The sequence below is a fragment of the Palaemon carinicauda genome, chromosome 40 (genome assembly GCF_036898095.1).
Source record: "Palaemon carinicauda isolate YSFRI2023 chromosome 40, ASM3689809v2, whole genome shotgun sequence".
In the NCBI taxonomy this organism is placed as follows: domain Eukaryota; kingdom Metazoa; phylum Arthropoda; class Malacostraca; order Decapoda; family Palaemonidae; genus Palaemon; species Palaemon carinicauda.
Window position 1 is genome coordinate 108,195 of NC_090764.1, and position 26,699 is coordinate 134,893.

General features: G+C 41.2%; 1 protein-coding gene across 1 annotated transcript in view; it reads left to right on the forward strand.

Annotated features, from left to right (window-relative positions):
• Positions 1 to 1,797: 1,797 nt before the first annotated feature.
• Positions 1,798 to 26,699, forward strand: part of Cog7 (conserved oligomeric Golgi complex subunit 7) — a 40,645-nt gene continuing 15,743 nt past the window's right edge. Inside the window, exons 1-12 of the mRNA XM_068363513.1 lie at positions 1,798 to 1,816; positions 2,302 to 2,351; positions 2,537 to 2,626; positions 2,874 to 2,954; positions 5,518 to 5,622; positions 13,867 to 13,998; positions 14,676 to 14,859; positions 15,399 to 15,592; positions 19,071 to 19,290; positions 19,894 to 20,019; positions 21,639 to 21,739; positions 23,960 to 24,128. Coding sequence (XP_068219614.1) covers positions 1,798 to 1,816; positions 2,302 to 2,351; positions 2,537 to 2,626; positions 2,874 to 2,954; positions 5,518 to 5,622; positions 13,867 to 13,998; positions 14,676 to 14,859; positions 15,399 to 15,592; positions 19,071 to 19,290; positions 19,894 to 20,019; positions 21,639 to 21,739; positions 23,960 to 24,128 — 1,471 coding nt within the window. The remainder of the gene's footprint in view (positions 1,817 to 2,301; positions 2,352 to 2,536; positions 2,627 to 2,873; positions 2,955 to 5,517; positions 5,623 to 13,866; positions 13,999 to 14,675; positions 14,860 to 15,398; positions 15,593 to 19,070; positions 19,291 to 19,893; positions 20,020 to 21,638; positions 21,740 to 23,959; positions 24,129 to 26,699) is intronic.

Sequence of the window (26,699 nt, forward strand, 5' to 3'; positions counted from 1 at the left end):
TATCTGAAAGATGTCCAGTCTCTTTACGAGAACTGCTACACCCTGGGACCATTCGTAGCAGCGAGTGCAGTAGTAGGTGAGGGCTCAGCCACTACATTCCCTTAATCCCATAACCTTTTTTAACCTTTCTCTTGAATACTTTTATTGTTGTTTTTTATGGTTGTTACGGTAGGCTAAGAAGCCTTCCGCATCCTTGGATTTGGCGGGTGGTCTATTCATTCTTGAGAAGCGCCTGGGTTAAAGGTTTGGTAGAGGTCCTTTAGTAGGGGTTGCAACCCCGTGTACTTTGGCACCTTTGGGTTGATTCAGCCTCCAAGAGGAACGCTGCGCTCAGTAAGGAAGACGAACTTTAAATAAAGAGGCAGAGTAACGGTTCTATTCGACTTCCTTACCAGGTACTTATTATTTCATTGTTATTTGAGATAACTGTTATATGAAATATGGGATACTTAGCTATCCTTTAATCTTGTACACTGGTTTTCACCCACCTCCCTGGGTGTGAATCAGCTACATGATTATCGGGTAAGTTTAATATTGAAAAATGTTATTTTTATTAATAAAATAAATTTTTGAATATACTTACCCGATAATCATGATTTAATCGACCCTCCCTTTCCTCCCCAGAGAGAACCAGTGGACCGAGGAATAATTGAGGAGGTGTCAACAACAAATGATTGAGTACCTGGCCACAGGTGGCGCTGGTAAGTACACCCCCTTCTAGTATTGTGATAGCTGGCGTATCCCTCCATAGAATTCTGTCGGGCAACGGAGTTGACAGCTACATGATTATCAGGTAAGTATATTCAAAAATTTATTTTATTAATAAAAATAACATTTTTCAACCTTTGAGACAATAGATGCACCAGCCTGAACTAGAGCTTATGAAGTCAATCATTTTGATCCGACTTTAGGCTCATAAGAATATTGCATTTGGGCAGGGGATGAAGGAGTTTTGGTATACGGAACAACCTTTACAGCCTTTTATTCTAATGATTATATCCTCAAGTTATTCAACACTTTTGTTCTTTTTCTTGTAGTTAGCCCAGCTACCATACTGTATGAGAAGTATCTTGTCTATGGTACCGTGTTCAATGTAAGTCTGGTGGAAAGGTAGAATTGCTGGTTCTTCTACATCTTCCCTTCTCCTCACTTGGAGATGAAGCTTTCATACCATTACGTACTGGATCTGACATTGATGCTGGTTAACCCTTTTACCCCCAAAGGACGTACTGGTACGTTTCACAAAAGGCATCCATTTACCCCCATGGACGTACCGGTACGTCCTTGCAAAAAAATGCTATAAAAATTTTTTTTTTTATATTTTTAATAATTTTTTGAGAAAATTCAGGCATTTTTCAAGAGAATGAGACCAACCTGACCTCTCTATGACAAAAATTAAGGCTGTTAGAGCAATTTAAAAAAAATATACTGCAAAATGTGCTGGGAAAAAATAACCCCTTGGGGGTTAAGGGTTGGAATTTTCCAAATACCCCGGGGGTAAAAGGGTTATGCAACATTTCTAAGCACCATTATTATTAGACTGGATCAATAAGTAGATTTTATTATGACTATATAAGCTATAACCCTAGCTGGAAAAATTGGATACAATAAGCCCAAAGACTCCAACAGGGAAAATGGCCTAGTGAGGAAAGGAAATAAGGAGACAATAGCACGCTTGATTGTACCCCCAAGTAAGAGAACTCTAACCCAAGATAGTGGAAGACCATGGTGCAGTAATTCCCCTCCCCCCCCATCCTCCTTTTATGAGGGAAAGGATGGAGGAATGAACGCCTAACCATGGGCCGTCTTGTGCCAGGTATTTCATTCCAGACTGCATCTTCCCATCTAGAGAGAAAGATTCCTTCATTGACCGAGTACTAGGTTTATAATCAAGTACTAGCCAGGCCCTATCAGCCTACTCATCCCTTTGATGGACAGATATGAGATTACTGGAGTCGTATCTGTCCCTCCCGTAGGGGACCAGGGAGATTGGCAGATTCCAGAGAAGAAAAAGAACCAACTATTTCAGTTCTAGGGGAGCTTCCTACCCACCAATTAGTGAGCCTCCCTATCTTAAATGGCAAAAGGTCTGTATACGCATAGGAACCAGAAACAAAATTAAAAGTAATTCGTATTTATTCCAGGTATACAAGCCTTAGGCCTTTAAAGGTAAACTTCCCACCTCAACTACCCTTCTCAGTCTTGAGCCGAAGGTCAAAAATGGAGGTGTTTGATGGAGAATGTGCGGGCTACTACCCCGCGCTCACCACTTAATGTTAACTATTTTGTTAACAATTTCAGTGACTGTTCCAGTTCTACTGAAGGTGAATTCCCTAGTTAAAAGGACTCAGGTTTGTCCAGCTAAGAAAAATACACATTTCTTTTAAAATTTTCTTTATTTAGCTATGAATATGCTTGTCCGGCAGATGGTAATCTTTAAGAAGTCCATCTATTTACAGAATGTAACTGTACAGAATTAGAGAACAGTCAATGAAGTTGTTTCCATTTAGACTAATTATTATAATTTTCCCTACAGGATCTCACTGCATTCTCTCAAGAGAGTTTTGACCCAAAGGACTGGATAAATAATGTTTTTCGCAGCCAGGAAGGTCAGCAGAATAGAGATGTAAGTGACAGCTAATAGTACCAAATATATATTGGTCCATGTTTCATTTATTTACCACATCTCATCGTGTTATGTTTTCCCAATTCTGTGCTTAAAACAGCTGATGATTGTAGGTTTAGGCAAATTTAAACTGACTTACTGTTGCATAGAAATGTTTTGCCTCTTTGAAACGTGACTTTCTTATAATGAGATTTTTTTGTCAAGAAAATTACATTCATTCAACAACCTGCCTTGACTTTCATTCCAGCAATATGCCTCCTCTCTCGTGATGCGACTTCAGTTAGCCATTCAAGAAGTAAATAATGCTCTGGAGGAAACGAGTCAACAGGTATTTATTATAACCTTTATTCTTGGTCATCTTAGTATTAAGAGTAATATTTTTTCAACTAATTCTTAAAAGTGTTTGTTCCTACACAGATATAAACCTTAGTCCTTTAATATGAGTATGTTTTCAGGTTGGGTGGAATTCGGTTGTCAAAATCTAGTTACTGGTTGGTGGTAGGGATGCCCCGCTTCCAACCAGTACACTGAGCAGCCACGTTTTTAGCTGCCTAAAAGTACAGACATACTCTTGTTACTGCCAACTGGCTTATATTTTTCTTTCTTCTAGATAGTGGTTTAAAGGTTTAAAGGCTGGTCATGAATGGCAGAGGCCAGGGACAGTAACATTTCCCTATCAAGCAGGACAATGCCCTAGAGACTGACCATAAATACATATGATCAGTGCCCAAGCTAGGACCAAGGAGGGCCAGGCAATGTCTGCTGATGACTCAGCAGATAGATCTATAGGCTCCTCCAAACCCTCCGTCCTTAGTTCACAAGGATGGTGAGGTTGCAAAGACCAAAGAAACGAGTATGAGCGGGACTTGAAACTCAGTCTGGCGTTCACCAGTCAGGGAAGTTACCACGTCGGCCACCAGCAGTGTGCGATGGAAATTAAGGAAAGTGGTACAGTTTTTCCAATAACCTGCTTATACTACATGCACGCCTTGTTACTGTTTAACGCCATTCCTGTTGCTGTTTATTTATTCCCTTGCTAGTGTGGAATAGTGATGGCTATCTCATCATGATTGAGGAAATGAAACATTGATACGCACCATTGATAAAGGAAAACTGCAAATACAGGAGCTCATGCTACTAGTACCAGGTCTCATATGAGAACAAGGACAAGCGCTGCTGGCCGAGATGCTGTAAGGCGCCCTTGTCCCTCTCCTGCGTTGGGATGTTCCTAAGACACTCTGGTGATACCATCACGGCAGGTCTTCCGACTCCCCTACGCTACTCCTCGATTTAGTTTTTCCCACACTGAAACTGATCTATGATGGAGTTTTCTCAGATACCAAATCTTTCATCTCACACTTGAAGCATTGGCATAGGGGACTTCTCAAGTCTGATTTCTGCACTCGCACAAGCACTGAGGTGCCACATCATTCAAATGCAGTTGTAGGCAAATATCATCCCTAACCAAGTTCTCTTATGTATTTTCTTCTGGAAGAAGGCCCCAAATATGACTGACTTTAGGGTTGCATAGTGGGGCAGTTCTGAATTCTGCTGAGTGATGGAATTCCTTTTATTGTACTGTAATGATCGATAGGATCTTAGTTCCTGGGATATTTGCAGACACCCTTGATAATCGATCGACCTAGAAGAGTCCACGCTGATGTTGGGAACCCCGATGGAGACTCAAGTATAAGGACATGATGTCCCAACACCTGATTCTTCTGCCTTTAAAGCTACTTCCATGTCCAGCCTCTGAGCTACATCGAGGGGCTGCCGATCGCAGCCACCCGCTGCATTAAGAGCCAAAGTTTTGTCAAAATCCAAGTATGAGGAAGTGTACAGATGTTATCCAATGAAATGCCATTAGCAAAACTTTCTTGATGCTCCATTCAATCACTTCGAATGTCTTTTGAAACCCAGAGAAAAGGAATATGACTGCCTCCTGCTTTGCCAGACAGGGAGCCAAGAAAAGTAAGCTCTTGTATATTACTTTCCCTTTGATCTACTTTGTCACTGTTCAGGCATGGCATCTCTAGATAAGTATACTGTACAGTATCAAGAACCAATTACAAATCGAATACTGAGGACTATTTATCATTTCCATCTTCTAATTGGCATGATTGCATCTTCACTCCACATCACTTGTAAACATTTGGGAAGTATTTTGACCCATTTCTACCACCCTGATATAAATTCATGCATATGGTGATTTATAGATTGTGGTGAACAAACATTAGTTGATGAGGGAGAGGTCTAATTGGGGAGGGACCTATGGTCGTGGTTCAATCACGCCCCAGTTTACTATACCGACACTCAAAGAGTGAGCGAGCTGGGTTTATTCCTGGCATTCCATGCATCTCTTTTTTTTCTCGGGTATATTCAGCAATAACTATGTCTTAGAAATGGTGCTATTGGAGCATTTCACTGGGCGACACAGGTTCCTCGCCCAGAAATAGATTTTTCCTTCATCAAAATCCCTTTTTTCTACTCAAAACTATTTTTATATAAACCAATTAGTCTTAGTTATTTACCTCCTGCCAACCTCACGCTTATTCTGTTTGGCTCTATTTTGTGCAATGGGGTGAGGGATGGTGTACAAGATCCTATGGTAATTTAGGTATGCACAGAAAGAGAGGTTTTATTATCCTGATATAATAAGTTGGCATTACAAGAATCTCCTTCATTGCAGTAAGGCATTTTACGGTTGATAGATTGTGTGAAAATCATTTAAATATAACTATATTTTTAAAGTCTGCCTTGCAAATGTGATTTGAAATATATGTATGTGAATATCTCTTGTTTTAACACATCTTATATTTAAGAGTTTCATTACCTCTGTTAATTGTTTCTATATATGTCTATAGAACTCATAAATGAATATTTACTTGCAGGTAGTTGGAAGTCTACCACGTGTACTTAGGGATATTGAATCGCTAGGCCATGAAGTTGCCGTTCTTAAGAATCAGATGAACAGTGTTCGTCAGGACATAGAGAAGGTTAGTTATTGTTTTTTATAACATTCTTTTATACTATTTGTATCTTTATTTTTAATTATTGTAACTATTTGTTCTAACAAGCTTTCAAATGTGTTTATTCCTATGATCATACAAAATTTTTGTCCTTTGAAATGGTTAATGTCTTCAGCGGAGTCTGGATGACTGTTAAAATTGTTAATGAGGTGTTTAATGACAATTGGTGAATGTGAGCTAGTAGCCGCACCAACTCCTGTCAAAGACTATTCACTTTTGTCTTTGGCGTCAGCACCTCTTCAGGTTGGCCCGTCAAGAGACTCGGACCAAAAGGCACATTCTTCCCTATTTCTTAGTTGACAGTTATGGAAACTTCTTCCATGTCCACCGTACAAAGCATTTTCACATATCGACCAGTGGCCAAGTAACATAACATACTCGTGAAGACAAGGTTATTAATTCCTGGCTCTTGGGAGAATAGCAGGAGAGACTTGCGGTCTGGTGGAAAAGTACCGGTAGTTACCTTTTTTTCAATATTAATCTTACCCGATGATCATGTAGCTGTCAACTCTGTTGCCCGACAGAAATCTAAGGTCGGGATACGCCAGCGATCGCTATACAGGTGGGGGTGTACACAACAGCGCCATCTGTCGAGTAGGTACTCAGGTACTTCTTGTCAACAAGAACTCAATTTTTCCTCTGTCGTGCCACCGGCAAGACCTACTTGGATACGCTGTTGTTTCTGGAGTTGTTTTCACGATTTTGGTGATGTATTCGCTCTAGATTTTAGCCTTCGCTATTCAGGATCATTTATCATTAGCTTATCTAGCTTTTTGATTAATTTTGGATTAGTTGTTTACGAACTTTGCCAGTTTTTGGAATTCCCCCTTGACTACTTCTACAATTCAAGATGTCTGACCAGTCTCAAGTCCCTAAGTACAGGCAGTGTAGCGTTAGGGCTTGTTCTAGGCGTCTTCCGAAGGCCTCTATTGATCCTCACACCGTTTGTTCCAATTGTAGGGGTAAATCCTGTCAATTGGAAGATCGATGTGAGGAATGCGCTGGGCTTTCGGAATTCGATTTTAACGAATTCCTTAAAAATGCACGTAGGCTAGAGAAGGATAGGATCAGGAGGAGTTCTTCTCGCTCTTTTGATTTTTCCTCTCCCCATGCCCCTCAACCTATTCCTTCCCCTGTAGTGGTGACTCCCGACCCTGCTACTAGTGCTCAACCCACCATGGCGGATATGATGCGTGCCATTCAGGCTCTTGGTGACAGAGTGGAGTCATTAGCTAATGACCGTAATCAACTCTTGGCAGATGTCAAGGAGTTGAAAGCGCAAAGTGCAGTGGGAAGTGTTGTGCGTGCAAGTGAAGTGAAAAGTGTCAGTGTCAGTGTTGCGCATGAGGGTACATCCGTTCGTGCCAGTCGTTCTCCCAGTCCGGGACCTCTTGCAAGCTCCCAAGCCCAGGGGAGAAGCAATGTCGAAGGACCAAAGGGTGCGGCAGGCCTTGATCAGCGTACGGATGTTCCCTCAGTGGTTGCGGACGTATCTGCCAGAGATCGTCCCATCCACAAACAGACGAATGAGCCCTTTCATTCCTCGTCTGTGGAAGAAGTTTCGAGGAAGAAACGTTGGACCAAGGTCTCACGACCGCTCAAGCGTAAGGTCCCTTCCGAGCGAGTCCAACGGCCCAGGTGTAGCCACTGGGTCAGTTCGGACTCGCCGCGCCGCAGTCTTCCGAAGACTGCACACCTCCCAAGAGGGGTAGAGTGGTTCCGCAGCAGGCAACTACTCCGTCTGTTGCCGCACCAACCCCGGTAGATCCTAAGTGGTCCATGCTGCAGGCTATGCAGTCTCAGCTGGCTTCCTTTATGCAGGAGTATCATGCTGAGAAGGTTGACAATGCACCAGTTAACCTACAACCTGCCACGGTTGTGCGCTCAGCAGATACTGCGGCTGCCTGCTCCCACACTCCACCTGTGAGAGCTCCTCCACCGATGCGCAGTCCACCCTGCCAGACGCATGTTCTTGCTGCACCATCCGTTGACATGCGTGAGCTTCCGCATCAGCAGTGGGAAGGTGCTGTCGAGCTGCCGTGTTTTGACGCAATGCGGCAGGCTCCGCAACCCATGCGGCATGCTCCGCATCCCATGCGGCATACTCCGCAACCCATGCGGCATGCTCCGCAACCCACGGCAGTCCCTCCCACGCACCAGCACTCTGCCTTTGTTGTTGCCAGCTCGCACACTGACCAGCAGCGGCATGATGTTGGATCCGCAGCAGCTACGCATGCACCCGTGCTGCCGGATTCAGCCGTTCAGCTTTCAGCTCCACCTTTGCCACTTCCTACTCAGCTTTCGGATGATGGAGTATCCGAGGACGAAGCTGCGCATTTGGACGATCCGCACTCCGACTTTGAAGAACCCAAGTCTACGCCTCCCAACTTAGACTTTCGGAAGGTCCTTGCCTTGTTCAGGGACTTGTATCCGGAGCAGTTTGTGTCTGCAACCCCTCGCTCTCCTCCCTCCGAGTTTGCTCTGGGCATGCAGTCAGCAGCTCCTGCCTTCACCAAACTGGTCCTAGCTCGCTCATCCAAGAGAGCTTTGAGGGTTATGGGAGAGTGGTTGCAGTCCAAGAAGCAGCTGGGAAAGACTTCTTTCATCTTTCCGCCTACCAAGTTGGCTTCCAAATCTAGCGTCTGGTATGCCACGGGAGAGGAACCCGGCTTGGGAGTTCCTGCCTCTGCCCAGGGCGACTTCTCAAGTCTGGTTGACTCTCCCCGCAGGCTGGCTATGAGACGATCTAAGATTTGCTGGTCCTTTTCTGACATGGATCATCTGTTGAAGGGAGTCTTTCGTGCTTTCGAGATCTTCAACTTTCTCGATTGGTGTTTGGGAGCGTTAAGCAGAAAGACTTCCCCTTCTGATAAGGACTCTGCCATGCTTATCATGTCTAGCATGGACAAAGCCATTCGGGATGGATCTGGTGAACTTGCGGCTTCGTATGTGTCGGGAGTGCTTAAGAAGAGAGAACATCTTTGCTCCTTCTTGTCGGCTGGGATCACTCCTTGCCAGAAGTCGGAGTTGTTGTTTGCTCCTCTTTCCAAGTGTCTCTTTCCGGAGGAGCTGATCAAGGGGATAGCTGCCTCTTTGATCCAAAAGGATACACATGACCTGGTGGCGTCCTCCGCACGTAAGGCTAAAGCTTTACCTTCCGTGCCTAGACCTAGAATGGACACACCAGCGTCTAGGTTCATCCCGCCCTTTCGTGGCAGAACCTCCGGCAGAGGTGGTACCCGGGCTGACAGTCATCGCGGCAAATCGAAGAAGGGTTCCAAGTCCTCAAAAGGCAGACTCTGACTGCCTTCCTCTCCAGACAGCAGTGGGAGCCAGGCTCAAGAACTTCTGGCAAGCCTGGGAGAACAGAGGTGCAGACGCTCAGTCTGTAAGGTTGCTAAGGGAGGGGTACAGGATTCCGTTCTGCCACAGTCCCCCTCTAGCAACTTCTCCCATCAACCTCTCTCCCAACTACAAGGAGAAGGACAAGAGGCTAGCGTTGCAACAAGAGGTGTCGCTCTTGCTACAAAAGGGAGCGGTAGTCATAGTCCGGGACCATCAATCCCCGGGCTTCTACAACCGTCTCTTCCTGGTAGCGAAGAAGACAGGAGGTTGGAGACCGGTGCTGGACGTCAGTGCTCTCAATGCTTTTGTCACCAAGCAGACGTTCACAATGGAGACGACGAAGTCGGTCCTAGCAGCGGTCAGAAAGGAAGACTGGATGGTCTCGTTAGACCTGAAGGACGCGTACTTTCATGTCCCCGTCCATCCAGACTCCCAACCTTTCCTAAGGTTCGTCTTTGGAAAGGTAGTGTACCAGTTCCAAGCCCTGTGCTTTGGCCTAAGCACGGCACCTCTTGTGTTTACCAAACTGATGAGGAATATTGCCAAATTCCTTCACTTGGCAGACATCAGAGCCTCCCTCTATTTGGACGACTGGCTTTTAAGAGCTCCGTCAAGTCGTCGCTGTCTGGAGAATCTCAGATGGACTATGGATCTGACCAAGGAATTGGGCCTCCTGGTCAATATAGAGAAGTCCCAACTCGTCCCATCCCAAACCATTGTCTATCTAGGTATGGAGATTCAGAGTCGAGCTTTTCGGGCTTTTCCGTCGGCCCCAAGGATCAGTCAAGCCCTAGAATGCATCCAGAGCATGCTGGGAAGGAACCGATGTTCAGTCAGGCAGTGGATGAGCCTAACAGGGACACTTTCATCGCTGGCCCAGTTCATCGAGTTAGGGAGACTCCACCTCCTCCCCCTTCAGTTTCATCTGGCTGCTCACTGGAAAAAGGACATGACGCTAGAGGCGGTCTCAGTGCCTGTTTCCGAAGAGATGAGGTCTACACTGACGTGGTGGAAGGACAGCATTCTTCTCAAGGAAGGTCTACCATTGGCTGTACAGACCCCCGACCACCGTCTCTTCTCGGACGCATCGGACACGGGCTGGGGTGCGACACTGGACGGACAGGAATGCTCGGGCACGTGGAATCAGGAGCAGAGAACACTTCACATCAACTGCAAGGAGCTTTTGGCAGTTCATCTGGCCTTGATAAACTTCAAGTCCCTCCATCTAAGCAAGGTGGTGGAGGTGAACTCCGACAACACCACAGCCTTGGCGTACATCTCCAAGCAAGGAGGGACTCATTCGAGGAAGTTGTTCGAGATCGCAAGGGACCTCCTCATTTGGTAAAAAAATCGAAAGATTTCGCTGGTAACGAGGTTCATTCAGGGCGACATGAATGTCATGGCAGATCGCCTCAGCCGGAAGGGTCAGGTCATCCCCACAGAGTGGACCCTTCACAAGAATGTTTGCAGCAGACTATGGGCCCTGTGGGGTCAGCCCACCATAGATCTATTTGCTACCTCGATGACCAAGAGGCTCCCGATGTATTGTTCTTCGATTCCAGACCCAGCAGCAGTTCACGTGGATGCCTTTCTTATGGATTGGTCCCATCTAGACCTGTATGCGTTCCCTCCGTTCAAGATCATCAACAGGGTACTCCAGAAGTTCGCCTCTCACAAAGGGACACGGTTGACGTTGGTTGCTCCCCTCTGGCCCGCGAGAGAATGGTTCACCGAGGTACTGCAATGGCTAGTGGACGTTCCCAGGACTCTTCCTCTAAGAGTGGACCTTCTGCGTCAGCCTCACGTAAAGAAGGTACACCCAAGCCTCCACGCTCTTCGTCTGACTGCCTTCAGACTATCGAAAGACTCTCAAGAGCTAGAGGCTTTTCGAAGGAGGCAGCCAGAGCGATTGCCAGAGCTAGGAGGACATCCACTCTCAGAGTCTATCAGTCAAAATGGGAAGTCTTCCGAAGCTGGTGCAAGGCGAATGCAGTTTCCTCAACCAGTACCTCTGTAGCACAGATAGCTGACTTCCTTTTACATCTAAGGAATGTAAGATCCCTATCAGCTCCTACGATCAAAGGCTACAGAAGCATGTTGGCAGCGGTTTTCCGCCACAGAGGCTTAGATCTTTCCACCAACAAAGATCTACAGGACCTCCTTAGGTCTTTTGAGACCTCTAAGGAACGTCGGTTGACCACACCGGGCTGGAACCTAGACGTGGTTTTAAGGTTCCTGATGTCAGCAAGGTTCGAACCGCTTCAATCAGCCTCTTTTAAGGATCTCACATTAAAGACTCTTTTCCTCGTTTGCTTAGCCACAGCTAAAAGAGTCAGTGAGATTCACGCCTTCAGCAGGAACATAGGTTTTACATCTGAAACGGCTACATGTTCCTTGCAGCTTGGTTTTTTAGCTAAAAACGAGCTTCCTTCTCGTCCTTGGCCCAAGTCGTTCGAGATCCCAAGCCTGTCCAACTTGGTGGGGAACGAACTAGAGAGAGTACTTTGCCCAGTAAGAGCTCTTAAGTACTATTTAAGACGTACGAAGCCTTTACGAGGACAATCAGAAGCTTTATGGTGTTCTGTCAAGAAACCTGCTTTGCCGATGTCTAAGAACGCAGTTTCTTATTACATCAGGCTTTTGATTAGAGAGGCCCATTCTCATCTGAAGGAAGAAGACCTTGCTTTGCTGAAGGTAAGGACACATGAAGTTAGGGCTGTCGCTACTTCAGTGGCCTTCAAACAAAACCGTTCTCTGCAGAGTGTTATGGATGCAACCTATTGGAGAAGCAAGTCAGTGTTCGCATCATTTTACCTCAAAGATGTCCAGTCTCTTTACGAGAACTGCTACACCCTGGGACCATTCGTAGCAGTGAGTGCAGTAGTAGGTGAGGGCTCAGCCACTACTTTCCCATAATCCCATAACCTTTTTTAATCTTTCTCTTGAATGCTTTTTATTGTTGTTTTTGGGTTGTACGGAAGGCTGAGAAGCCTTCCGCATCCTGGTTGATTTGGCGGGTGGTCAAATTCTTTCTTGAGAAGCGCCTAGATTAGAGGTTGTGATGAGGTCCTTTAGTATGGGTTGCAGCCCTTCATACTTCAGCACCTAGGAGTCGCTCAGCATCCTAAGAGGATCGCTAGGCTCAGTAAGGAAGACGTACTTAAAAAAGGCAGAGTAATGGTTCAAGTCGACTTCCTTACCAGGTACTTATTTATTTTATGTTTGTTATTTTGAATAACTGCTAAAATGAAATACGGGATACTTAGCTTCTGTGTTAACATGTATGCTGGTCTCCACCCACCCCCCTGGGTGTGAATCAGCTACATGATCATCGGGTAAGATTAATATTGAAAAATGTTATTTTCCTTAGTAAAATAAATTTTTGAATATACTTACCCGATGATCATGAATTAAAGGACCCTCCCTTCCTCCCCATAGAGAACCAGTGGACCGAGGAGAAAATTGAGTTTTTGTTGACAAGAAGTACCTGAGTACCTACTCGACAGATGGCGCTGTTGTGTACACCCCCACCTGTATAGCGATCGCTGGCGTATCCCGACCTTAGATTTCTGTCGGGCAACAGAGTTGACAGCTACATGATCATCGGGTAAGTATATTCAAAAATTTATTTTACTAAGGAAAATAACATTTTACTACACCAAGTTCTGAACCAGTCGGCCAATTGAGTTTTAAAGGAGAGGGATGCTCTACTATCCTGATTCTTAAACTAGTTGACTCAGAAGTAGCATTGGTGCTTCGGACTACTTAGGTGTTTGTAACCACGTGGCATGTAGACTTCCAGATTTCCTTCCTCTGAACCCTTGTTATGCATAGGTATTTAGAAGGACAGGTATGTTCCAGAAAAAGGAAGTCCTGCCCACCAGGTGATTCTAGTATGAAAGGATATGCAAGTAGATGCAGAATATACAATCCTTTTTGTTGCAGTACTCAACCATAATAATTTGGTGTATTTGATACTCATACCTAGTTTGTCAATCATAAAAAAGTAATTACTTTGAATTACCCATTGTATGAGCTGGAAGGACATGCCTTTCATCCCCTTCATACTGATGAGAGCGCTGATGAATGGGAAATTTCAAATCTATAAGCTCATCAATAGACCTTCCTAGAGAATTGTCTTGCTGTCCCAAACTTGTATGATGGTGCTACTCCATTTTTGTGTCATCATATTCCTCACGTGAAAAGTTTGTATGGAAATTGATTATCAAATGATTGTTACAGTAGATAGTGCTATTACACTCAGGTTTATCTATGATAAATAGATGTTAATATTGGACCTGTAGCTGGTAAGTTGATAGTATTTTACGAGTATTACAATATCTTTTTTATTTGCTCTGTAAAAGAATAGTATAATGATTTTTCTCAATGAGAGAAAAAAGAGATTTTGACGAAGGAAAAATCTATTTCTGGGCGAGGGACCTGTGTCGCTCCTTAAAGCACCATTTCAAAGGTATAAATACTGCTAAATATACCATAGAAAAAAGTTGCATGGAATGCTAGGAATATATCCAGCTCGCTCTCCCCTAAAGGGTGTCGGTATTAAAACTGGGGCGAGTGATACCACTACCAGAGGTCCCTTTCCAATTAGACTTCTCCCTCCTCAAAATCCCCCGTTTGTTTTAGGCATTAAATGATACTTAATTGATCCAATCTTATGAAATCTGAAGAGTTTAAGGTTCTATTCTAAAATATTTGCTTAATAATCTACATATTTTAGATGCAGTTATGATTTGATAGCTTAATTTCCTTATAAAACCTTCAGATTCAAATAGAGAAAGGTATAACATACTATATAACTATTGTATTAATATCAATTTCATACTTTGAAGTTTTATCCTTTGACAGGTGGAACAAAATACAGCTGCTAGTATGCAAACCCTGGTTAAACTAGACACTGTCAAGGGACGTATTGTAGCTTCATCACAAGCGCTAAGAGAAGCTGATAATTGGAGTACTCTTACTACTGATATTGAAGAGGTAAGTCATAAAATAGGACCCGAAATTATTTCTTATATATATTATGAAAGATGATACAAAAACTGTCCGCCTTTTGTTTTGTTTTTATGATGAAACTTATGAATTTTTATCTTCTAAATTTCATACAAGCCAAATTTATGAACCTAATTATATGCATATGATAAGGGAAAATAAAGTATATGTTTCTTTAATGGGAAAATGTAATTTCATAAGGAAGGTCGAAGGATTTGAAATGAGTACTGTACAGTATACGATAACACTATACAGTAATAATTAGTTAGTTTATGGAGAAACGTAGCATGCTAAGAACATATCGTTGCTTAGGTTTTGAACTGTCATGAATTACATCGTTTCAAAATCAAAATAAGTCCATTTAAGTTTTCTTGCTTTAAAACTTAGTTGCAGGTAAAAGCAGAACTTTACTTTGTGTTTAGATTTGATCGGAAGGCCATGTCCCATTGATGTTACAGTATAAACATTTGTGTAGAAATGCTAACATTTTGACTTTAATCTTGATTTGCAAATCCCTTACCTATCATAGAATCCTTACCTGTTTCTTGAAAGGTCTGTTGATTCTAAATTCTGTTATTCAAGAGTTCTAAAAGACTTTTATTTCTTAATTCTATATTATAGATTTCATTACCTTATTCTTAAAATAGATCTTTTAATCAAAACAGGTAATGGACAGTGGCGACATAGATGCCATTGCCGGGAAACTCGTGGCTCTTCAAAACTGCCTCGGGATTCTAACGCATGCTCCAGATTATGAGGAACGTGTGGCCCACTTGGAAAGCTTAAAAGTTCGACTGGAAGCTCAGGCTAGTCCACACATTGTGGCAGCATTTCAGCAGCATAATCTTGGTAATCAACTGTCTGTCTTAATTGCTATGAACTGTTTTCTTTATAGTCACAAGAAGTAAAACATTATAATGTAGATAGGAATTAGTACAGTAAAGTCCTTTATGTACTAATATCTTGGGACTTGTTGAACAATTCTAATAATTAAGGATAGCCAGGTGGCCCGCTGGAAGGACTAAATTACTGTGATTATTATTTTTGTTTAATTCAGACAGTTTATACTGAATCTGAATAGTATTAATCTGCATGAAACAAGTCTTTTTTGAAGATATTTTGTTGTGATTTTTAATAACTGTTACAGTTCAGTCTCTTCTCATGTGTTCAAGGTTTATGAGTTTATGGAATCCTTGTTTTGAGGTTATAATATTCATACATATCTTATTTAGCCATATCTTTTGGGATAAGAAGTCCCTATTTGTTAAGTGTTAGAACTGAGTACATGTATGATAATTTAATAATGACATTTGATGAAAAGAAATTAAATCTTTTGCCTTCTCTCAATTTTACCATAAAATTTCCTTTAACTTAACTTCTATTTTCAGATGAATCAATGAAATATGCCAAGATGCTCAAGTCGCTGGGTCGAGTGAGTGAACTGGAAAGTTATTATCACAAATGTGAAATCGGACAGTTGGGAATTGTTTGGCGTGGAGGTGTCGAAGGCTCCCAATTGAGCGGGCCTCCGGTGTGGCTGGAGTCGTTCTTCGACAAACTTGGGGCTCTTATATCGCAACAGGTAATATAAGCGTATCATAAGACTTGTAACTCACTGAGAATTTGTTTCAGCTATGAACTTGCATCATAGGGGTGTCCTAAGAATGTATGTTTTTATTTTTCATTCTTATTATGTCTACAGTATTTATATATATATACCAAGGCACTTCCCCCAATTTTGGTTGGTAGCAGACATTAAACAAATGAAAAAGAAGGGGACTTTCCTCTCTACGCTCCTTATTATGTATGTAATTTATTTTAGGAGAGATTGTATATTTCAAAAAATAAATTAAGAAATATCAATCATGATAATTTTATATGTGGAGCATTGATTGTGCTCTTTAGATACCCAACTCTTCAACTTGAATATCTTGCTTTATTTTTCACCATTCATTCAAGAAACACTCCTCTTACTAGCCCTCAGAGAGTGTTGAGATAAGACAATCTAGTTAACTACCGGTACTTCATATAAATTATAATAATGCTGTGCACTGCATTGCAATCATGCTATGTGGCTTATAGTACAAATCGTTATATTTTATAATGAAAGCTATGTGTAATTAGTTTCTTGCCTCATAATTAGGTTGAGTTATTCATCTTATAATTATACCATTAATATTATTAGGTTATCTAACCAGATATCTGGGTTAGAATGGTCAACCATCATGTTAATGGCTCTATGTTATCACTAGTCCTCTTTCTTGTATGGGATTAAGCATAGTATATGATTCAAAATACAAACAGTACTCAAACTCTCTACTTATTTTACAAATAGATATTCTCTTGTTGGTATACCATTTAGTTTCTATATCTTAAAAAACTAATTTGTTCCTACGCATACACAAACTTTTTTCTTTAAAGGATGTAATTTCTTCAGTGGAGCTGAAACGGTCATTTTGATTATTAATGTAGAACTTAATGACTGGTAACGTCTGCGAGTGAGTAGCTCGCCCTGCGCACACTCTTAATAAAGATTCACTTTTGTTATCGGCTACAGAGTGCAGATATACTGTTGCGAGGCTGTTTGATCTTTTTCTCATACATTTAATTTCCAGTGGTTGGTTTTGGCTTTGTGTTAATAATTAGACGAAGCAAGAATTTGCGTGTTGGTGAAAGCATGGACTCGGAGTTGGTATATGGCTAATACGGCGATAGATCCACACTCGCTCTGCACTTTTAGTAAAGGTAAAAGTGTCTGGTTTCAGTACTAGTTTCATCAGAACTTATGTTCACCAGAATGTCAGTCAAGCAACGAACTCCACACTGTGGTGCCCAACCACAGCAGTGGCCTCCCCAGTAAACAGTTTTAAAGTCACGGTCCTGGGCCGGGATCGATCTGTTGCCATGTGAATGCTAGGCGAACACTTTACCACTCTACTAGCCTGGAGGGGGAGGGTTGTTCGGAGTTATCCCCATGTGCTGATTATGTATTATGGGATCCTTTTTAAAAGTTGGGTGTATTTTTTGAGGAGGAAGGAAGGCTTAATTCTTCTGCAGTATCATTTTTGACAACCAGAAAAGGACTTTGGTCTCCTCATTGAGTTTGCTGATCACTGAATCTTCTGGGTATATGTCCCTGAATTGTTCCCAAGAATTGTTTCATGAGCAGGGAGAAATTGGATCTGCATTTGTTAGTTTTTTCAGGGTTAGTGGAGTGTGAGGTATTTGCTCTACTTCACTCTATCATGTACTAGAAGCTCATCCTATACTGACCACTGGAGACGAGTTTGACCTAAGGAAGGCTTTGCCATTTTAGGTCTTGCTTGTAGGCCCTTTATGTCATTTTTGAGGGGAGTTGGTAGCTAGGGGTGCTTTTCCACCAGTATTATCAGTGGCAGCATTTCCAGTGTTGACCACAGTGAAACCAGCCAAAGAAGGTTTCTGCTCTAATGAAATTGCTAGTGCTGAAGCCAGTGAATGAAGTGAAGCTAGTAAATGAAGGCTCCAGTGCTAGTAAAACCATAGGTGTTGGTCACCCCTGTGCCTGTTGTCCCTATGCCCTTCATCACCCCTTTGCCGGTCATCACCCCTGTGTCTGTCACCCCGGGGCCCTTGGCTTCCATTATTCTGTGTCAGTAACACCAGACCCTATGTCTTTGTTACAAATGTCAGTGGTTACCACTTACCCTGTGAAAGTGACCCAGATTGTTTTGGTTCTTGTCAGAGCAACCTATGTGGCTTCTCCCCTTGGGGAAGTGTTGTCGTTGATGGTTGCTCAGATCTACGACTTCTTTGCTTAAAGAACTGGAGGGGAAACTTGGTAAGATGAAGAAGCAAGTTTGTTTTTATCCTCTGGTTCCCTCTTCCTATTCCTTTCCCTCTTCCTATTTCTCTTCCTTTTCCTTTTCTGACTCTTCTTGTAACAAGAAGAAGAAGGAAAAGTCAAAGAATTCCATGAAGGCCAGATGTAAGAAGTCCAATTGCATTGACGAAGAGAGCTAGCGAGTTCTGTGGACTCTCATATATTAACCTGTGCTGAAGATTGAAGGAAGATCTTTTTAGTTACGTGCCTAAATTCATGGCCAAATCCCAGAGCCTGTCAGCAGACAATCTAGGTTCGAGACCTTCTGTATCTCCTTGCTTCATGAAGTGTAAGGTAGTAATTGAGAAATAGATGCTTTGGTATTCCATCAGAACTCTGCAATGCCATCTGAAGAGGACATGGCATCTCTTGCTTGAATGTCATCTATTTCTATTTAGCATTGGAAGAACCAAGAAAGAGGTATTGAAGACAGTTTCTATCTGGCTCTATATGGTAGAGCATATGCTTTTAGCATTGAGGAAAAGTCGAGGTACCAGCTTTAACTATAGTTTACAAAGTCAGAGATATTGGTCTCTCTTCAAACTAGTTATTACTACTCACTACTTAGTTTAGTTTCAGAAAGTAGAAATGAGACAGATGAATTTCTTATTGAATTGTACATTGTAAAAAACATCAGGTAAATGGTTTTCTTTTCCTTTGAATAGTGAGTGACAAAGCCATGTGGTTATCACCATCATCATCATCATCTCTTCTTACGCCTATTGACGCAAAGGGCATCAGTTAGATTTCACCAGTCGTCGTTATCTTCAGCTTTTAAATCAATACTTCTCCATTCATCATCTCCTACTTCACGCTTCATAGTCCCTAGCCATGTAGGACAGGGTCTTCCAACTCTTCTAGTGCCTTGTGGAGCCCAGTTGAAAGTTTGGTGAACCAATCTATCTTGGGGAGTGCAAAGAGCATACCCAAACCATCTTCATCTATCCCTCACCATGATCTCATCTACATATGGCACTCGAGTAATACAAGGTTATACAAGGAAGAAATTCTAGTCTTATCACAGATGGAAGATTTGAGGGTAGCTCCCCATTCATGTTCCTGAATTGAACTATAAAGGTTTTATTTTATAATCAAACTGCATTTATTTTAGGCTAATGACAGCTTTTATCTGAGTATAGTCCTTGAATATGAATGTATATATTGTACTCGTGAATTAGTATTCTTTCTGTTTTTTCAGCTTAGATGGTGTGGCCAAGTCTTTGAAGGATCAGATCCTAATATCCTTCTTAGTCAGTTAGCAGCATCGACTTTAACTTCGTTGGATCCTCCAATCATGCAAGTCATTGCCGCTTCAGCCAAACAGCAGGAAGAACCCCTGGCTTTTCTCATAAAGGTTAAAACAGCGGGGGATAATTTTCTTAGGGAATTTGAATCCACTGTTGGCACAGCAAAAGCAGGTAAGGTTTGTTGTTTTTTCAGTGATGCAAATTTTCAAAGCAGATCTTTGTAACTTAAATATTAAAAATTACAAGGATATTACAAAGAATTTTACTGTTTGTAAATTTATGTTAGTTGAATCGGTAGAACTTCAAAAGTTCAAAGTCGGAGCAAATGCTTTTATGTTGACCAGGCTGACATGAGTCTTTTTATAGTTCATATATGACATATCTGTTTTTGACGTTGATAGTTTATATATGACATATCTGTTTCTGACGTTAATAGTTTATATATGACATATCTGTTTTTGACGTTAATAGTTTATATATGACATATCTGTTTTTGACGTTAATAGTTTATATATGACATATCTATTTTGACGTTGTTACTGTTTTTAGAATGATTTATTGTTAGTGTGTTCCCATCATTTATTTAATTCCTTATTTCCTTTCCTCACTGGGCTATTATTCCCTATTGGAGCCATTGGGCTTATAGCATCTTGCTTTTCCGACTAGGGTTGTAGCTTGGCTAGTAATAATAATAATAATAATAATAGATTTTGGTGTATGTAAAATATAGGCTATGCATTGATATTTTACTTATATAATTCTAAAATATTTCAGGTCAAGAAGAATTCAGCCAATCTCAGCGAATAGTTACTCAAGCTGTGTATTGCCCTCTTCAAGAACAAGTAGAAAAATATCAGGAATATGAAGAAGCCCTCTTACTTTCGCATCTCATATCAGCTGGTAATATTGTTATATAAAGTTTGGTGTTTTGGAATGGGATTTTCAAATTCTGGTTCATGGATTAGCTTTCATATTAAAGTATAAAAGTTGAATATCATTTTTCCCCTCCCATATTGGGTTCTTATGAATAATAATGATAATGGTATACTATTGTATAGTGAACTCCAATTGTGTTAGTAGAATGACACTCAGTAATTAAGGTTTTAATTTACATATAATTTTATTTTATATTATGCAGTTTGAAACTCCGTATTCACTTTGAAAATTTGAAAACATAAAGATATTTCTCAGTAACATTGTGTTCTCAATGTAAATCTAAATAGTTTCTTTGCACTTCTTTTGTGATGGAACTAAATCCAATAGATCACTCATTCCACAGCTTGATCGAAACTAAAGAAACAGGGACTCTAACATGGATTTTAAATGAACCGATTTCAGTTACATGATTTGTTATGCCACAGGCTTGAGTAAGCATAGGGTAGTGAATTTCATGCTCAATTACATTGCTCATTTATGAATGATTGGTTTAACATTATGTATATTGTTGTATAATTTTAGAGGGTGATGTTGGTTCTTTTTTATCCATGTTGCATACATGAATTAATCTTAGTGGTGCATAATGTACTTGTGAATAGAGGTATGTATTAGGTGGCGATACAGTATTATCCAATGTGCAAGCATTTTTTGTTAATAACTCTTTGACCCTTTCTCTTTCGCCCACCATCAACTGTTACTGTAAAATAGAGCTACGAAAAACACGTCCGAACGTTCGCGGGTGCTGACAAGGCATGATGGGAGAAGGATAGGTAGTGGTAGTGGTATTGGGGGGGGGGGGGCAGGGCAGTAGCTGTAAAGAACGACACCTCGTAGTAACGGGGGATGTTGGGGAGGGAGAAGTCTAATTGGAAAGGGACCTATGGTAGTGGTTTCACTCGCCCCAGTTTTTATACCGACACCCTATAAGGGTGAGCGAGCTGTGTATATTCCTGGCATTCCATGCAACTTTTTTCTCTGGTATATTTAGCAGTATTTATACCTTAGAAATGGTGCTTTAAGGAGCATTTCACTGGGCGACACAGGTCCCTCGCCCAGAAATAGATTTTTCCTCCGTCAAAATCCCTTATCTGGAACATTTTTTCTGTTTTTTTAAAAACGCTTTTTCCGTGTTGTAATTACAGTAGAAATAAGGGTAGTAAAAGCTTCCTATAACTTGAAATGGATACTGTATTAACCCTTTTACCCCCAAAGGACGTACTGGTACGTTTCACAAAACCCATCCCTTTACCCCCATGGCCGTACCGGTACGTCCTTGCAAAAAAATGCTATAAAAATTATTTTTTTCTTATTTTTGATAATATTTTGAGAAAATTCAGGCATTTTCCAAGAGAATGAGATCAACATGACCTCTCTATGACAAAAATTAAGGCTGTTAGAGCAATTTAAAAAGTATATACTGCAACATGTGCTGGGAAAAAAATAACCCCCTGGGGGTTAAGGGTTGGAAATTTCCAAAGAGCCTGGGGGTAAAAGGGTTAAAGACGCTATGTAAGTGTTTACAGTATGTATATTCAAATAAAGGCAATTCTGTGGCCTAACACTAATACATAATTAAATTTCAGATATTGTGAAGAAGGATTTAGGTGAATCTCTTCATAGACTGAGAGAGTACTGCAGTAAACTATCGAGCCAGGCTGATACTGCGGCCGGAAGATGTTTACAGGTTTGTTGTTATATGTTACGCTGCTTTTATCGACAGTTTAATTCTCATGATGCCCAAACCAGAGTAAATAATTTCAGTTGAAATATCACATTTTTACCTTGTTACCTCTGCTAACAAAATTGAAAGGAGGTCATGTTTTTGCCCCTGTTTGTGTGTTTGTAATGTGTGTGTGTGTGTGTTTGTGAACAGCTTCCTGCCATTAACCATAGAGTAATGAAACTTGCAGGGATTAACTGTTATGTAAATAGCTGGAAATGATTAAATTTTGGAAGGTTAAGCTCAAAGGTCAAGGTCACAGTCAATCAGAATGTCCAATTCACGTAATCGGCCTTAAGTTTGGACATCGTTGTCACAGAGACTTCAAACTTGGTTCATATTTGATTGTGGGAAAATCCACACCAATTAATACATGTTAAGGTTAAAGGTCAACGTCAAGGTCGAACAAAAGTTCGAGAAATAAGCTGCCGTGGCGGATGTCAGTGCTCTATGGAGTGCCCCTCTAGTTTTCTATAGAGTTTTTAATTCCTCCAAGTTTATGTTTATTCCTGAATAAGCTGCTTCTATTGCAGTTGAAGACAAAGTGTTTTCATGCAAAGTTACTAATTGCCAATAAAGAGCATGATCAAAAATATATTACAGTACAGTACAACATTTTATTGTAAAATCCAACATAAAAATAGTTTCGCACTGCAGTCGACCTGTGTCCCCAGTTTGTGGTAGTGGCTGGTTGTTGGTAGGTAATGCCAAACATTGAACTGCATTAGTCTTAATACTGTAGTTTAAACTTCCTTAGCCTCATGATACTTTACTTCTAACTTCATTATGGTTTACTTGGGATATGCATAGTTATGAGGGACCCAAGATGTAATTTATTCTTAGGCTTGCTTTCTTTTGACCTTTAGGACTTATTAATGAGCTACCCAGTTTATATACAAATCTGACAAAAAAAATTGGACAGGAAGAATGTGAAAAGCGTAGAGAAATACAACATGCAAAGAAAATGGAGAACCAATACTTCATTGAAATTACGAAGGAATGAGATTGTTTGAGCAAGAACAGATGAAATTTTATAATCATACAACTAAAGGAAGAATGTGATACTAAGAGGAAGAGATTATGCCACATTTTTGTAGATTTTGGGAAGGCTTTTTATAAAGTACTAAGGCAATGAAGTTGCTTGATATCACGAGAGGACATAATACCGAAAAGAATCGATGAACAAGTTATGGTACAATAAACAAGGTCTAGAGTGAAGATAGTAACAGGTGTACCAGAATGATTGAGATATTGGTGTCTATATAGAGCCACTAATGAGCATTTTTCTGTTTATCAAAGAAAAGCAGTAAGCTACAAGACTGCAGAAACAAAGTCTTGTAGAAGAATCTGTGTATCAAAGAAAGTTGTATAAATGTGTTAGAAGTGGAAGAGAGTACAAAAAGATCATGTCAAAAATTGGAAATTGAGGGAAAGATATGCATATAGTCGTGAGAAGACGGACAGATTTTTCATTTGTGATGAGATGAGTCCGATAAGTACAGTAGTAGGTATGGAGGTACCAAGACGAAGACTGATTGTGGAATAGGGTAATAGTAAAAGGGGATAGAGGAAGACCTAAACCAGCAGAATAGGCTAATAAAAATGCGATAGACTATGGTAAATAACCTGGTTTATATTATAAGAATGTATTTTGTCTTATAAAAGCATTTTGTTTATGCATTTCATCATCCAGATTTTCCTTTGCCAATTCTAAACCATCATTTTAGCTGTTACTTTAATTTTGTATGGAAATTTTACTTCCAGTATTATGGTCTATTGGTTAGCTTTACTTCTAAGACTTGCAATAAATGATTTAGTAAAGCAATAGCTATGTATGTATAAAAAATGAAAACTATTTTGGAAATGTGTGGCCACTTTCTTGCAAGTGCTGCTTACAAAATTTTATTTTAATTCTTTGAATATTTGTTTTCATTTGATTTTTTTGAGGTAAGCACCCTTTTGATAATGTCAACCTTTACTGAAAGTGTGTGGCTCATATACTATGAAGCGGTACTAGAACGTGTGTCAGAGAATACTAGGTATGGTAAAATAAAGAAGGATTACCCTTCTTATTCTTCTTTGCTCAAACTAATGATAAAATGTTTAAAAATCTTTAGAGAAAGCACTGTGTAGAGTCATAAAAGTATAGTTATTTCATGGTTAACTTTTATATTGTTTTTACAGTTAACAAACGGTTGGTGTTTCCCAGATCTAACTGGGGCATTAGTGGTGTATTTGGAACAGTTCACGACCAGATTAGCCCAAGCAGCCAGGCACGTAGAAAAACAGAAGGCATCGATTACAGATGACTGGACAGTATTTACAATATGTTTGAACCTTATACAAGCTGCAGGTAAAGGAATTTTAAATTTATTTTTTATAGTAATTTGTATAACAGAAACTTTGTTGTATAATTTAGTTTCTCAAAAATAAGTTTACTGTATAGCACATTTTTTTATGTATGACCATTATTCTACTTTTGTTTTCTCAGATTATTAGATAGTTTTAACAAAACTCATCTCTGTGTATATAATCTACTTTTAGGTTATTTTCTCTATGAACACAGCTTAAAAATACTATATATGTATAATGTTATCATTGAGATTAAGTACATACATACACATACATATACCAAGGCACCTCCCCAATTTTGGGGGGTAGCCGACATCAACAAATGAAACAAAACAAAAAGGGGACCTCTACTCTTTACGTTCCTCCCAGCCTAACAAGGGACTCAACCGAGTTCAGCTGGTACTGCTAGGGTGCCACAGCCCACCCTCCCCCATTATTCACCACAGATGAAGCTTCATAATGCTGAATCCCCTACTGCTGCTACCTCCGCGGTCATCTAAGGCACCGGAGGAAGCAGCAGGGCTTACCGGAGCTGCGTCACAATCGCTCGCCATTCATTCCTATTTCTAGCACGCTCTCTTGCCTCTCTCACATCTATCCTCCTATCACCCAGAGCTTTCTTCACTCCATCCATCCACCCAAACCTTATTAAGTATAATAAGGAAAATTTTTATTCTGTATGGCATAACACATTCTGTGAAGTTTTTGTTTTCAGGAAAGGGTACATGTTTCAGAGATATCAAACAGTTATATTTAATCTGATCTGAATTTTTAAAAGACCCTTAGTATAGAAGACTTCCCCTATTTCTGGAACATTGTTCAAGAAATGAGATAAAGTTTTTTTCAATGATTGGTATGAATGTACCTCAGCAATCTTGATAATGAAGAGATCTCAATTATATATTATTACAGATGATGATATTCAAACAGATATGGCATTTAATCCGGAAGTAATTGCTATTATTAAAAAGCTTATAAAAATCTTTACAAACATCAAAGACAAGTTTTCAATATTAAACTTAGCCGGTGATTATATAAGCTGCAGCTCTGCTGCCCGACAGAAAAACTCTACGGTCAAAATACGCCAGCGATCGCTATGCAGGAGGGGGTGTACATCAACAGCGCCATCTGTCGAGCAGGTACTTAGTACTCCATGTAAACAAAGAACCAATTTTCTCTCTGTCGTGCCACCGGCAAGACCTACTAAATTCGCTGTTGCTTACTGGATTGGTTTTCACAGATTTTGGTGAAGTACACATTTCTAGTTATTAGCTTTCGCTTTGCAGAGGTTATCTTCAATACATCCTTGCATTCTTTTATTGATTTTTGGATTATTTGTTGACGACTTGGATAGATTTTGAATTCTCCTTTGACTAATTCAAGATGGCTGACCCTTCTCAAGTCCCTAAATACAGAAAGTGTAGTGCTAGGGACTGTTCAAGGCGTCTTCCGAAGGCCTCTATCGATCCGCACACCGTTTGTTCCAATTGTCGGGATAAAACCTGTCAATTGGAAGATCGATGTGAGGAATGCGTTGGGCTTTCGGAATTCGATTTTCTCGAATTCCTGAAATATTCACGTAGGCTAGAGAGAGATAGAGTCAGGAGAAGTTCATCTCGCTCCGTTGATATTTCCTCTCCTCATGCCCCACAACCTATTCCTTCCCCTGTAGTGGTTGCTCCTGATCCCCCTTCTAGCACTCAACAACCTTCGATGGCAGATATGATGCGTGCCATCCAGGCTCTGGGTGAGAGAGTCGAGTCATTGGCGAGTGACCGTAACCAACTCATGGCAGACGTCAAGGAGTTGAAGGGTAAGAGTGCAGTGGGTAGTGACAAAGTGAGTGGTAGTGTTGTGGAAAGTGTTAGTGTTGCGCTTGAGGGTGCGTCTGTTCGTGCCTGTCGTCCTCCCAGTCCGGGACCTCTTGCAAGCTCCCAAGCCCAGGGGAGAAGCAATGTCGTACGACCAAAGGGTTCGACAGGCTTTAATCAGCGGACAGACGTTCCCTCCGTGGTTTCGGACGTATCTTACCAAGATCGCCCCACCCACAAGAAGACGAGAGAGCCCATTTATTCCTCGTCTGCGGAAGATGTTTCTCGGAAGAAACAATGGACCAAGGTCTCACGGCCTCTTAAACGCAAGTCGGTCCCTTCCGCGCAAGTCCAACGGCCCAGTTGTAGCCACTGGGTCAGTTCGGACTCGCTGCAGTCTTCCGATGACTGCACACCTCCTAAGAGAGGCAAAGCGGTACCGCAACAGGCAGTAACACCGTCTGTTGCCGCACCTGCTACTGTAGACCCTAAGTGGTCTTTGCTGCAGACCATGCAAACGCAGTTAACGTCATTAATGCAGGACTTTCGTGCGGAGCAGGTTGACGCTGCACCACCCGTTAGCCTACAACCAACCACGGTTGTGCGTCCAGTGGACGCTGAGGCTACCTTCTCCCGCACTCCAGCTGTGAGAGTCCCGCCACCCATGCGCAGTGTACCCTGCCAGCCGCATGTTGACGTTCAGCGACGCACGGAACCCTCCGTTGACGTTCGCGAGTTACAACAACAACCTAAGTTGTTTT